This window comes from Gopherus evgoodei, chromosome 12 (assembly GCF_007399415.2).
Source record: "Gopherus evgoodei ecotype Sinaloan lineage chromosome 12, rGopEvg1_v1.p, whole genome shotgun sequence".
NCBI classification, from domain to species: domain Eukaryota; kingdom Metazoa; phylum Chordata; order Testudines; family Testudinidae; genus Gopherus; species Gopherus evgoodei.
Genome location: NC_044333.1, coordinates 3,409,623 through 3,422,702, shown reverse-complemented (window position 1 = coordinate 3,422,702; position 13,080 = coordinate 3,409,623). Strand labels below are relative to the sequence as shown.

At 50.0% G+C, this 13,080-nt stretch overlaps 1 protein-coding gene across 5 annotated transcripts in view; it reads right to left on the bottom strand.

Annotated features, from left to right (window-relative positions):
* Positions 1-13,080, bottom strand: part of HYDIN (HYDIN axonemal central pair apparatus protein) — a 392,944-nt gene that overhangs the window by 128,714 nt on the left and 251,150 nt on the right. For all 5 annotated transcript variants that reach the window (XM_030581746.1, XM_030581750.1, XM_030581747.1 and 2 more), the window contains 5 exons: positions 12,911-13,013; positions 10,242-10,361; positions 9,211-9,420; positions 6,968-7,105; positions 1,134-1,311 (listed from right to left, as the gene is read on the bottom strand). In XM_030581746.1, coding sequence (XP_030437606.1) covers positions 1,134-1,311; positions 6,968-7,105; positions 9,211-9,420; positions 10,242-10,361; positions 12,911-13,013 — 749 coding nt within the window. The remainder of the gene's footprint in view (positions 1-1,133; positions 1,312-6,967; positions 7,106-9,210; positions 9,421-10,241; positions 10,362-12,910; positions 13,014-13,080) is intronic.

Sequence of the window (13,080 nt, the reverse complement as noted above, 5' to 3'; positions counted from 1 at the left end):
TCCCACCTAGGAACTTGCTGGTTCCTTCATAATTAAAATAGATACAACTGGCAAGGGCTCCTCCCCTGTCTTCTCCATCCCCTTCTCCATCTTCCCCCCATCTGACTCTTCTTGTCCCTGGCTCACCTGACATGGCTTCTCCCCGTACTCATTCCCCCCAGATCTACCTCTCCGACTCCATGTGTTTGCACAACGGTCACTGCCTCTCAGTCTTGCTGTCCTGCCTCCAGCTCAGGCTAAGCATGACCCAGAGTGAGCCCCTCATCTTTCCTCACAGGCTCGCTCCCTTCCTCCATTGTTCTCCCTGTCACTGAAGCAAACTACCTCAATGTCTGATCTGAGTCCTCTCTTCCCCCCACAAACCCCATTCAGGTTATTCCTAAATCCTTTCGGCTTTTCCTCTCCAGCATCAATCAAACCCATCCTTCCCTATGCAGCCGTGTGGCTAAATTGCTTCTCTATTGCTTGGGGTCTTCTCTTGCCTTGACTGACCCCCATCTCCTCTCTGGCCCCCCACTTCCCACTTCCCTCCCCTCCAGCACATCCCAATGCTGCTGTGAAAAAGACCTCTTCTCACACTCCATGCAGAGCATGTGCCTTCCTCTCTGAATCCCTCCACCGGTTTCATTCATCTTCCTCCTCAAAACAAGTGTCTCACTGAGCTGTTCCCCTCCCTGCCCCCATTTCCTCCTCCCCCACAACTTCTTGCCCACCTGGACCCTTTCTGGCCTATGTGCTATTACCTGGCTCTCTCAACAGTACGGTCTCTGGGGCAGAGACCACATCCTCTCCTGCATTTGCTGCCATGTCAGTGCTCAGTAAATACCACATGCCAATAGCAGCAGTTGAAAGGTTGAAGATTTCATTAACAGACTCCTGAGCCAATAGAGAGAGTGGGGCCAAACAACCTGCCTAGTGCTAGGATTGAGCTTGATAAATTTCTCCGATGGAGTTGCCTGCCATAGCAGGGTGTGGACTCCATGATGCAGGAGGTCCCTGTCCAGAACCTACATGTTCTTTGGAAGTACATGGGATGGTGCTCTATGAATGCGAGGCCAGGCAGTACTGGAGAGAGCCTTCAGCAACTGTCTGGAACTGAGCAGAAGAGGGAGTGGTGGGCAGGGTGTCCCTACCTTTGATGTTTCTGGGCAGATCCAGGCAGATCCTGGGGAAGATTCCCTCTCCTTTCAAGGTGATGCTCTCTGGCTCCAGGTGGGCCACCTGTATCTGGAAGGTCTGTTGGAAGACCTCAGGTATGCCAGGCAGGTAATAGACCTTCAGAACTTGTTCTTTTTTTGATTCAATGTAACCCTGCAGCAGGAGGGAGACAGCCAGGACATGGTACCGGGCAGAGAGTTCACTGAACACATGGGGATGCTGCCAAGAGCTGGGGTGGCGGCAAGAGGTGAGGAAGGGAGGGCATCGAGCTGAAGCAAACGGAACAAGTGAAGTTGCTCTCACTGGATTCAGGCAACGTGTTGCAGCTTCCATACACCCAAAAGCTCTCAAAAGCTCAAGCCTCTGTGTCAGAATACACCGTGCGGCCTACCCCGTCAGACCAGTACTAATGCAGGACTGGATGTGCCCTGGGTGCCTTCAGGGTTCACTGCTGGCTGATTTGGCCCCAGTTGTGGCTCAGAGAGGGGACAGACTATGCCCAACCAGCTCCACAGCTCCACTTTTACCCCACTGCCTTTCAGGCAGCTTGCACCCAAGAGGGTAACAGCCAACAGGGATCAGGCCCTGTGCCTCCACCCTCATCCACATTGCACAGGGCTGTGAGTGGGGGAAGAGAGGCTGCCTGTGCCCTTCACACTTGGTCACCCAAACAGGCCCACAGCTAGGTGCTAGGCTTGGGAAAGTCTTTTCTAGGAAAATACTTCATTCCTGCTGGCAAAGGGGAAGTGTTTTCATTCGCCTGCATGGAATCCTGGGCGTGGCAAACCACTGCAGGAGCTGGGCACATTTCAACACAGCAACTTACTGGAGAAGCTCACTCAGGGCAGCAAGAGGAAGGGGGGTTGAGTGGCTAAGTTGCTAGCCTGGACTGGGGGAACCCACGCTCAATTCCTTTCTCCCTTACTGACTTCCTGTGTGACCTTGTGTCAATCAGTGAAGGTCTGTCTGTCTTCACAGCAGCGGGGAGATATAATTCCCACTTCAGGTAGATGTACCTACGTGATCACCCTTAAAAATAGCAGCATGGCCCTGGTGGCACAGGCTAGCCACCCATGTATGGAGCCGGAAGCGTTGTATGTGGATGGCGAGCCCATGCTGCTGCAGCCACACTGTTATTTTTAGGTGCTAGTACCTGAATGTCTGCCCGAACTGGGGATTACACTTCCCAGCTGCTATGGAGATGTTTCCTTAGTCTCTCTGTGCTGCAGTTCCCTGCCTCACCAGGGTGCTGTGAGAACAATGACATGACGCTCAGACACTATCGCTATGTACGTACATGTGACAAAGCGTAGCATCACCTAGAATGTACTGTCCCTGCCAAACCCCATTCCCTAACATGGATCTTTTATTGTACCTCCCCCACCCCCAGCTCCACCAGTTAACATCCAGGGCCTGATTGTCACTAACTAGAGGCCCATTTGCACAACCACCGCTGCCTGCACACTTACAGCCCATGCATGAGTAAAGCAGGGATGATGCCTGTGCTCTTGACTAGATAAGGGATGGCTGGCAAAGACTCTGGCCATCACTTTAGGAACACAAGGGCCTGAATGTGGGAGGAGGTTTTGCTTGAGTTGGCCCAGAAGGGGAAAATAACTCTGACACCCATAGCACAGAGTGATGTCCTTGGTTTCTGTAATGGCAAAGGGCAGAATTAAGGTCACTGATCTTCACTACCCCATAGCAGCAGATATCACATGATCCATCCACTCCTCCCAACAGCACCGAGGGGGAAGCACCATGAGACAGAAATGAGAAAGGACACATCGGCTCTGTGATAGGACATTCAATGGACTCAGGGAGCAAAAATGGGGCAACTCGAGAGAAATGTGCTGGGATATGCTGAGAGGGAGGCTGAAGTGCTTAGGAAAGTGTAAAGTGCCTGAAGGGATGCTGGTGTCTCTTCAGTGGGCTGCATGGTGTGCTTTGTTGTTATTTGTATTACAGTAGGGCCAACAGTAATATAGGCAATTATAGCCCCATGGAGCAGGTGCTGTATACACAGAATGAGAGACAGTCCCTTCCCCAGAGAGCTTATAGTCCAAATAACAAGGCAGACAATGTGTGGAAGGGGAAACTGAGGCACAGAGAGGGGATATGACTAGCCAAGGTCACACAGCAGGTCAGTGGCAGTGCCAAGAGCAGAACCCAGATGTCCTGAGTCCCCAGCCAGTGACCCATCCCTATAATACACTGCATCCCCGAGAGGTGAATACTTTTTAGACAGCTATGGGTAGTTTGGGGCCAAGAGGTGGCATTATTGGAGAAATGGGCTAAGGCTTAGATTGATGAAGGTGCACAGGTGCTGCTGCAGTCAGTGTCACAACAGCTAACTCAATTAGGAGCCTACATTTCATTTGCAAAAGGAATTTAGGCACTTAGGAGCCAAAACCCCATTGCCAGTTGATGGGATTTAACACCTACAAGGGTAAATTGCTTTTGAAAATGAGACTAAGGCTCCTCCATCGGTGAGACGCTGCAACGCTGAGCGCATAAACCCTGGAATACCTTTAAAAATCTGAACCCAAAGGACAGCTCAGCAGCTGGTGTATAGAGGTTACCTGGACATTTACTTAAACTAAAGGATGGCGAAGGGAGGAATACAAGAGAGTCCACTTCAGAGACCAAGGGAATTTTCTTACCAGCAAAATACAGGCGTCAGTGGGGAAAAGAGAGGAGCAAATGGAAATGAAAAGCTAACTGTGTTTTGTACAGATCCCATCCCTGGAGCACACACAACCGCAGGGCCATATTGGATGCAAACACCCTAGGCATGTATGTAATTCTAAATGCAGAGGCCCCTGCGCTGCAGGCTCACAAAGCTGGACTGGAAAGGAGACGGCTCTATGAGCCGGGATAGCAAAACACAGGCAAGTCCATGGCTCTTCTCTCGCGAATTCCAGGCCCTCTGTTGGGGATGTATGGGGGTCACCCAGCAGAGCAGTGAGATTGAGGAGAGCCAGTGTGCACTCCAGCATGGGCACTGGGTCTTTCATTAACTCACTCTGATGTGTCAAAGTCACAACAGATCGGCAGTAGCCAGTGGACATCGTGTGGTTAGCGCTGACAAGGCAGCACCTCGGACAGTCCTGCAGAACAGCAGGTAAGAGAAGGTGCTGGCTTCCAGAGGTAGCTCTGAGGAGAGCTGTCCAGCCACAAGGCTGGTAGGTGCTGTAGCCTTTAGAACTCATGTACAGCCAACATCTATGAGAAAACCAGGGGATCTCCCCAATGTGGTCCTCCCTGCCTGGCCCCCAGCACCAACCACCGGCTTTCCTTGGCTCCTCGTGTGCTAGTCGAGGGGCAGGGAGTGTATATTGCAGGTGGCAATGCTGCTCTGAGCAGCAGGAAACTTCTGCAGGTTCTCTTGGCTGACACTCTGCAAGGTTGATTGTCAGCCTTCCATGCAGAGTGGCTATTCCCTGGCTCTGGCAGCCCCAGACCTGGAGTTCCCCTCAGGCAGGGTCTGTCAGACAAAGATACTGGCACCTGTGCAATAGGGAAGGTGCTGCTTTCCCCTCCTGTGTCATCCCTCTGCCCCATTCCAATGGAATTTCCTCAGCTTTGCTCCCCACAGTACGGTGTTGGGGGGCAGAATCTTTGTTGAGCAGAGCAATCAGCCAGCATGCTCCCTGGGCACAGAGCAGCGGAAATCCTGGGGAAACACAAGCTCAGCATGTAGTAAAAAGCCAGCCAGACCAGGTCCTTGGCTGTGTTAGCAGAAGGGCAGCAGCCGTTCCAAAGCACTTAGCCTCCATCCAGTCCTGCTTGCTGTTCTTCAGGCAGGAGATCAGAGTCTCAGAGAGGCTGCAGCAGAGGGCATCAGAGACTCATCTATGTGAGGATACCAGGCTTCATGAAGGGGAAATATTAGAGCCATTTGGCTTCCTCTCCTTGGGAAAGAGGAGACTTGAAAGGAGCAATAAACCTGAGAGGTACCATGGTGTTAGTTCAGTGTGTGGCAGTACATGGCTGGTGTAAGGTTTACAGCTCCGTGTCTCCAGTGATTTCTTCCTGAAACTGCTGCTCCCAAGGATATAGCAGGTACATTAGTCACACTGCTGAGGGGGACAGAGAGGAGACATCACTGCAACATGAGGGGCAGGCTGTGGCTTTCCCAGACCTATACAGAGGCAATGAGATGAGGCCTAAGAGGCAAGCACTTTACCAGGGCTTCTCCTTGTGTTTGGGGCCGAGCAATCTGCTTAACGGCATGGACAGGTTCCCCCCCTGCATCGGTCTCGCCTTGTGGGCAGGTGAACAGGAGAGAGGGACTGGCTCCAACTCCTCCTGGCCCCCTCTTGCCTTATTCTTTAACGTTTAATAATTGTATTGGTTGCCAAGGGATACTAATGTAATAAGCTGGAGGAACCAGGGTCTAGCTACAGCTAAGGAAAAGAAAAGGCCAAGCTCTATGGGCTACACCCCCTAACATCCTGCTGCTCTGCTGGGGGCCTGTTGCAGAGTCACGGGAGCAGGGGAAGCCCTCCCAGCCCCCAGCCCAGCCCATCCAGCAGCACAAGGACCTCAGGCAGTACTATGCGCTAAGGAGAATAACACAAGCTGCAGGCAAAGCCCATCAAAGCAGAGAACACAAGCAAATGCAGAGGCACGCAGCTCTGTGTCTAGTGGAGGTGACTCAGAGCTCTGCTGAGCAGGGCCGGCACAAGGAAGTTTCGTGCCCTAGGCGAAACTTCCACCTTGTGCCTCCCCCCACAGCCGTGAGGCACCCCCCCACCATGGGAGCTCCCCCCCAATTCTGATGCTCCCCCGGCGGCAGCTCCCCACCCCCCTGCAGCCCAGGGAGAAATGCGGTACCTCCCCACCCCAGCTCACCTCTGCTCCGCCACCTCCCCAAGCACACCGTCCCCGCTCTAATTCTCCTCCCCTCCCAGGCTTGCAGTGCCAAACAGCTGATTGGCGCTGCAAGCCTGGGAGGTGGGAGAAGCGGAGCAGAGACTGCGTGCTCGGGGAGGAACTGCTCTAAAAATAAATTGAGGGCACTGCTTTTTGGCGCCCCCAAATCTTGGTGCCCTAGGCAACCGCCTAGTTCGCCTTAATGGTAGCACCGGCCCTGCTGCTGAGAAAGCAGGAATGTGAGTGAAAGAGAAACTGAGCAACAGAGACACACTGGGCTTTCCTCACTCCTGAGATCTCTGAGCCCATAAAAACAGCAAGGACTGTTCCTAAACGAAATGTGCCAGTACAAGTATCCTCCTGAGCACTTGAAAGAGACGCCAGCACGCTCATGCTGAAGGAGTGGGTGGATAAGCTGGCGTCTGTGATTGGGCAGGTGGGGAAGGAGTATATCTTGCTGGGTTACAGACCAGGATCTGAGATTGGCTGGGCTGGGCTGGGCAATGTGACCCAGGTTCTGTTGGGAAGAAAAAAGAGTCTGTGCAATCCAGTTCCATCGTCAGCACAAACCCAAAGCTCCCAGAAGCCAGGGCTCAAAGCGTGGCCAAAGCACGTGAGCCGCCTGCAGCTGGTCGTTTGACATGGGAGCCACCTGCCACTCAGAATATATTAAGGGAGTCTATTAAGGAGCACGTCCATTTGACTTTCACTAGCTCCCAGCAGCTAAAACCTTCCATCATCTGCCCTGCTGGATTTACATCCTCATCCTCTGGCAACACAGCTAGACAATCGCCCTTGCTGTGCCAAGGAGGGGGCTTCCCTTAGGAATGGTGATCAGCCCAGCCACCAGCACTTGTGGTGCCTCTGGCACGCAGTACCAGGATTTTAACTCTAGCCCCTCAGGGCTCCATCCCTCTGTCACAGAACTCACAGTGGCAGGCAGGATCAGTGGCACTCCTGGTGGAGGGTTGTCGGCGGAGGCCTGGCTCATGTTCAGTACCATGTACCCAAATCCAACCTTCCCGCTATTGCATAGTGTGATTTCAGCTTCAATGACTTGGTTAAATAGCTGAGGGGAAAGGAGAGGAACAGGAGTGTCAGTACCAAGGCTTTTTTTCAGATTCGCTTCCCACATACTCGTAACATGCAGATAAGGGGATATTCATTGAAAGCAAGAGACTGGCCCAAATGAAAGAGTCTTCCAGACAGTGCACAGCTAGGCTGTGGAACTCTTTACCACAACATGTCGCTGTGGTCACTAGCTCAGCAAGAATCCAGAACGGACTGGATATTCTGTAAGAACATGCAGACTTATGAGAGAAAGGATTTAAATAGCAATCAGGAAGCAAGAGGAGTTTTGGAGGGGATGTAAATCCTCCTGGCTTCAGGGCATAAATTAGCTTCTAATTGATGGGGGTATTTCCTGGGGGAAGTTTGTCCCATGACTACCTGCTTCAGGATCCTGCACCTTCCTCTGAGGCCTCTGAGCCAATGTCAGAGACAGGACACTGGACTGGCTGGCCCTGGGGTCTAATCCAGCCTGTCAATTCCTATCTGGTAAGCAGGAGAAGCTGTGAACGAGCACAGAAATACCTGGGAGATCCCCCTCAGCTCCAGAAAGCATGAACATTTCCTATTCCTTGCTGCCATTTTCCAAATGCGCCTCTTATGGGAAAGATAAGATAGGTGAGATGATATCTGTTATTGGACCAACTTCTGTTGAAAGCTTGTCCCTTCCACCAACAGCAGTTAATCCAATAAAGATTGGATTGGACCCACCTTTGTCTCTCTCATAACTGGAGACCAACACGGCTACAACACTTCAAACCATTTATTTTGGAAGACAGTCCTGTATTTCAGACTCCCTGGGTCAAACTGATCCCTGGTATAACTCCCCTGAAGTCAAAGGAGATAGATCGGGGCAGATTTGTCCCATTCCAGTGATAGCATAATCCAATGTATGTGATGTTAGTTGACATTATCATTTTAATAATGAATGAACGTATCATTCACTCTCAGGGAAAGCATTTTTTAAAATGTTATAAACACTGGATTCTGTCCAACACTGCTTGGATGAGCCTGGAGGATGTATACAGGAAAATGCTCCTATGCCTAAGTATTTTTGGAACCTGCACTGGTAGGAAAAGGAATACAATAGGCACGTTAACATCTAAAGAGATTTCTATAATACTCTCTTTGGTCTTTTTTAGTTGGTTTAAGTGAACCAGTGGTTCTTTGAGTTTTGATTCTGATATCTCAGTCTCACACCATTTGGTCTACAATTACTGGGTTCTAGTTAAATACACTATTAATGGTGACAAGGCAACACAGAAAACTGAATGACTGGTTAAAGGAAAGGAGCTCAATTCATCTGTGGTGCTTTAATACATGGATGAAACTGCCCCACAGCCTTTAATTTGTTTTCAGGCATTTGCAGAAGTAGAAACCAAATGTCACTAATTACTAAGTATTCTCCTACAGACTCTGAAGGCATGTCATGTGTCTCTAAACTCCCCCTCCTCTGTCTTTCTCTACATGGTCAAGGAGGCTGGTCTCTAAGTAACGGAAAACCTCAGATTTCCCATATCTCGCTGTCACTGGGGCTGCCACGTTTTCTAATGAACAGCTCCCTCCATGGGCAGGATGAATCTGAAAACTAACACAGATCCTTCAAGGGTTTATTTTTCCTTCATTAATGTGCAGGTTCATTAAAATTCCTCTACAACATAGTACATTCGTCCTGTTTCCTACTGTACCAGCAAAGGAATCCCATGCACAGGACTGATCATGGTATGAAACTGACTGACCTTTACTAGTGCGGCTGGAGTTAATCGATAGAATCATTTTTCCTACAAGCAACAGCAATCTTACTTCTACTGCTTCCCTTTTACTAAGCCCAAGAACAGTAGATACCAAAATATTCAGGGCTTCATGATGGCCAAAGACTGAAGAGGTTATGCTGCCCACAAGAAAGAGATTGTTGGGATACAGGTGGATATTATGCAGAGGAGGTTCTGTGGACAGCGAGAGAGGAGTTGTGAGGGCTGTATAATGGTATCCAGAGATAGGGGCAACCTGTCAGAAGGGGACATATGACAGCACGGGATGATGGCACATCCGGCCAGTTGAATGGAAGTTGGTGGCTCTGAAACTCAGGCCTCTCCTGTGTTTTACCTGCAGCCCATAGTCAATCTCCTTTATGTCAAAGGCGTAACTGATGAGTGAAGCCTCTCCGCTCAGCATGATCTCATAGGTAGGGCCTCCCTCGACTTTGCACAGCGCCTTGGCCTGGGCAGTGATGTTGGTGTGGCCATAAAAGGTGAATGAGACCTGCTGACTCTCGTTGGGTTGCAGCATTCCATAGAGGGGCAAGATGTCAAACACCTGGTGGCGGGGGGTAAGGGGGAGAGGGCGGAGCAAGGCAGAAAGGACACAGTTAAACATTTCAAAGTGCAGAAATCAATGGATAGCAACTTCAGAAGAGCTTCATCCTTCATCCTGTCAAATGCCCTGGCATTCTACTCTGACAGCAGCTGTTTGGAGCAAGGCACAGACGATACTGGCTCCTCCAATGGGGCAGGCACTAATCTCCGGCTTACAACCTCCCTGATCTAAACTGAAGGGGCATAGGGAATACATAGTCTCCATGGTCATAAGGCATCGATAGTGCAGCCTTGGAGACCTATGGGTGGCAGGATGTCCCCTCAGGTGATGTTCCTCTTCACTGGAATTCCCAGCCCTTGAAGGACCTTCAGACAAAGTAAGAGTCAGCAGAGCCCAATGCAAGACATGGTGACTCAGTTTGGCTTACTCCTAACACGCTATTCTCCATTCCAGTGCTAAGGAAATAGGCACTGCCAGAATTGTTATTAATTAATTAGTGAAGGGATGTGTATTGAAGTCTTTACACTCTATCCAGGCAAAGCTTTTACTGAAATCAGTGAAACTGAAGTCATTGGGAGTTTTCCCTCAGAAAGGTGTTACTGCTCTACAGAAGAAAGGTTCTAAAAGATACATAGACTTTAAGGTCCATGAGACTTAGAACCAGTTAACACATGTTGCAATGATGGCAGCATCGTACAGTGTATGGTATAGGGCATTTTGTGGGGCTGCTACAGGAGTGTCCCTGGGAATGATCCTTGGAAGTGAGGCAAGAGACAATGGAGTGAGAGAACAGTCTTAAATCCAGTGAATCTCCTGCTTACTTCTTCCACCCCTGTTGCAAGAAGGTCTTCTGGCTCCACAAACCACAGTGATTCCTTGAGCTCTGCCGGGCTCTGAGTCCGAGAAATACTTTCCACTTCATCAGCACCCACCATTAGCATCTATGAAACAAGCAGCACAAGCTAGGGTAGTGGTTCTCAAACCAGGTGTACGTGTACTCAGAGCTCTTCCAGGCAGTACATCAACTCATCTAGAGATTTGTCTAGATTTACAACAGGCTACATAAAAAGCACTAGTGAAGTCAGTACAAACTAAAACGTCATACAATGACTTGTATATACTATACACTATATACTATACACTGAACTGTATGGGTCACCTGTGCAGCCACAGCAATCGATTTATTTTACATTTTACGATTATATGGTGTGGCAAATTGCCGGCACTATTATGATGGGTCTCACGCTTTCTCTTCTTTGGGGGGGGGGTTCAGGGCGCAATTTCTTGCCCCGAATTGGAATATTAATTGCCCCACTAGTGTCCTAGAGGAGGGGAGTGGAGAGGGAGGGACCTGGGCCCACCCTCTACTCCAGGTCCCAGCCCAGGGGCCCTGAGGATAGTGGTGAGCCACTTGAACTGATGGTTCCTTCTCCTGGGCTACTTTCCCTCTCCTGCCCTTCAGCTTGTGGAGGGCTTCCTGCCCTCCTTCTGCACAAGCCAGGTGCCCCTTACCTAGGGTCTTGGACTTCTCAGCTCACCGCAGCGCTTCTCCAGACTGTCCTCTGCTTCCCTTCAAACTGTTCTCTGTTCCAACACCAATCCTCTCTGCTCCAACTCCTTCAAACTGTTCTCTGTTCCAAGACCAATCCTCCCTGCTCCAACTCCTCCAAACTGTTCTCTGCTCCAACACCAATCCTCTCTGCTCCAACTCCTCCAAACTGTTCTCTGCTCCAACACCAATCCTCTCTGCTCCAACACCAATCCTCTCTGCGCCAACTCCTTCAAACTGTTCTCTGCTCCAACACCAATCCTCCCTGCTCCAACTCCTCCAAACTGTTCTCTGCTCCAACACCAATCCTCTCTGCTCCATCTCCTCCAAACTGTTCTCTGCTCCAACACCAATCCTCTCTGCTCCAACACCAATCCTCTCTGCGCCAACTCCTTCAAACTGTTCTCTGCTCCAACACCAATCCTCTCTGCTCCATCTCCTCCAAACTGTTCTCTGCTCCAACACCAATTCTTTCTGCCTAAACTCCCACACTGTCTGATTGAAGCAGGGGTTTTTATCATATGACTGACTGCAGGTGCTCTGGCTTCAGGTGCTCTAGTTAATCTGTAGCAAACTTTCTTCTCCTTACAGGGAATAAGGCTCCCTTCTACCCGCTCCTGCTGCCCTCTGGCCATGCTGTATCACAATGGTCAACAAGGCCGGCTCCAGGCACCAGGGCAGCAAGCAGGTGCTTGGGGCAGCCAACAGAGACAGGCGGCATGTCTAGCTCTTCGGCGGCAATTCGGTGGCAGGTCCCTCAGTCCCTCTTGGAGGGAAGGACCTGCTGCCGAAGAATGACGCGGTGGTGGTAGAGCTGCTGCCGATTGTGGCTTTTTTTTTTTTTTTTTGCGCCGCTTGGGGCAGCAAAAATGCTGGAGACAGCCCCAATGGTCAAAATGAGAAAGTCAACAATTGGTCCGTAATAGTGTGCTGTTACATGTTTGTATTTTTATGCCTGATTTTGTGAGCAAGTCATTTTTAAGTGAGGTGAAACTTGGGGTACAGTTGTCTGGAAAGGTTGAGAGCCACTGAGCTAGGGCAATCAAACTGCCACTCCCAATCTTGAGCCCGCCCCTTCCTTTTCACAACGAACACTGCAGCCATTTTGCTCCTGGCTGGGTCTGTCTCTGAACATAGCATGCCTGCTGCATACATTATTGTACTGCACGTACATAGGGACACCTCATCAAAAGGCAAAGGCCCAGACCCTGGTTCAGAAAAGTGTCTGCACACAACAGATGTGCAAATGAAGCAAGAGGCGTAGTTAGGTCCATGCTTAGCTACTAATATATGCATTTACCTGGTTCACCTAGCAACGGTAACCCACACACCTCCTGGGTGTGGTGTTCTGTCCCATCTAGTGGCACCGAGATCACTTAGCAAGAGAGAATTAAATGTGTCTGCTCTACAGCCTTAGCTAACAGCCCGCTGGCTTTCAGCTTATGTACCAAGCTCCAGAGGTTGCAAGTTCAATCCTGCCTGCCGATGACAGGGGTCTGTCAGCGTTACACAACAGAGCAGACAATGCTGAATACACTAGAGGTCTGTATTTGAAAATGTGGCTCACAATGTATTTATGGTCACTGAGCACCATTTTTCCCAGTCAAGAGAAAATTTTCCAGAGTGAATACTCCATTATGACAGTTAAATTCTTATCAGTGACCACCTGGCAACCCTTAACTAGAACATACTGCAAACTTAACTTTGCCACCTCTTGAATTCTGTGTGCTTCACAACGTCATAATGATAATACCCAGCTCTTTGCCACTATTTTTCATCATTCTACCTCAAAACAAAGGAAGTCAGTAGCACTACCCCCATTTTACAGGTGGGGAAAGGTAGGGAAGGGGACTAGTATGGTTCTGCTGGAGTGAGCAGGTCAAGCAGATGAATGACTCGGACTTCATGGGATCCAGGCAATAGGGCTAGAGGAATTGCTACCTTTATTTCTGAGGAATCATTTCTGTCCAGCGGCTCTTTGCATTGGGTCTCCTCTTCACTCATCCCATTGGCATGTTTCTCCACATCCATCTCTCTGGAGTTTCTGGTGAAACATTCGGAGAGAAAAGGAATAAGTCACCAGAGCTTTGCAGTTTTGCCAAGTAGCCAAT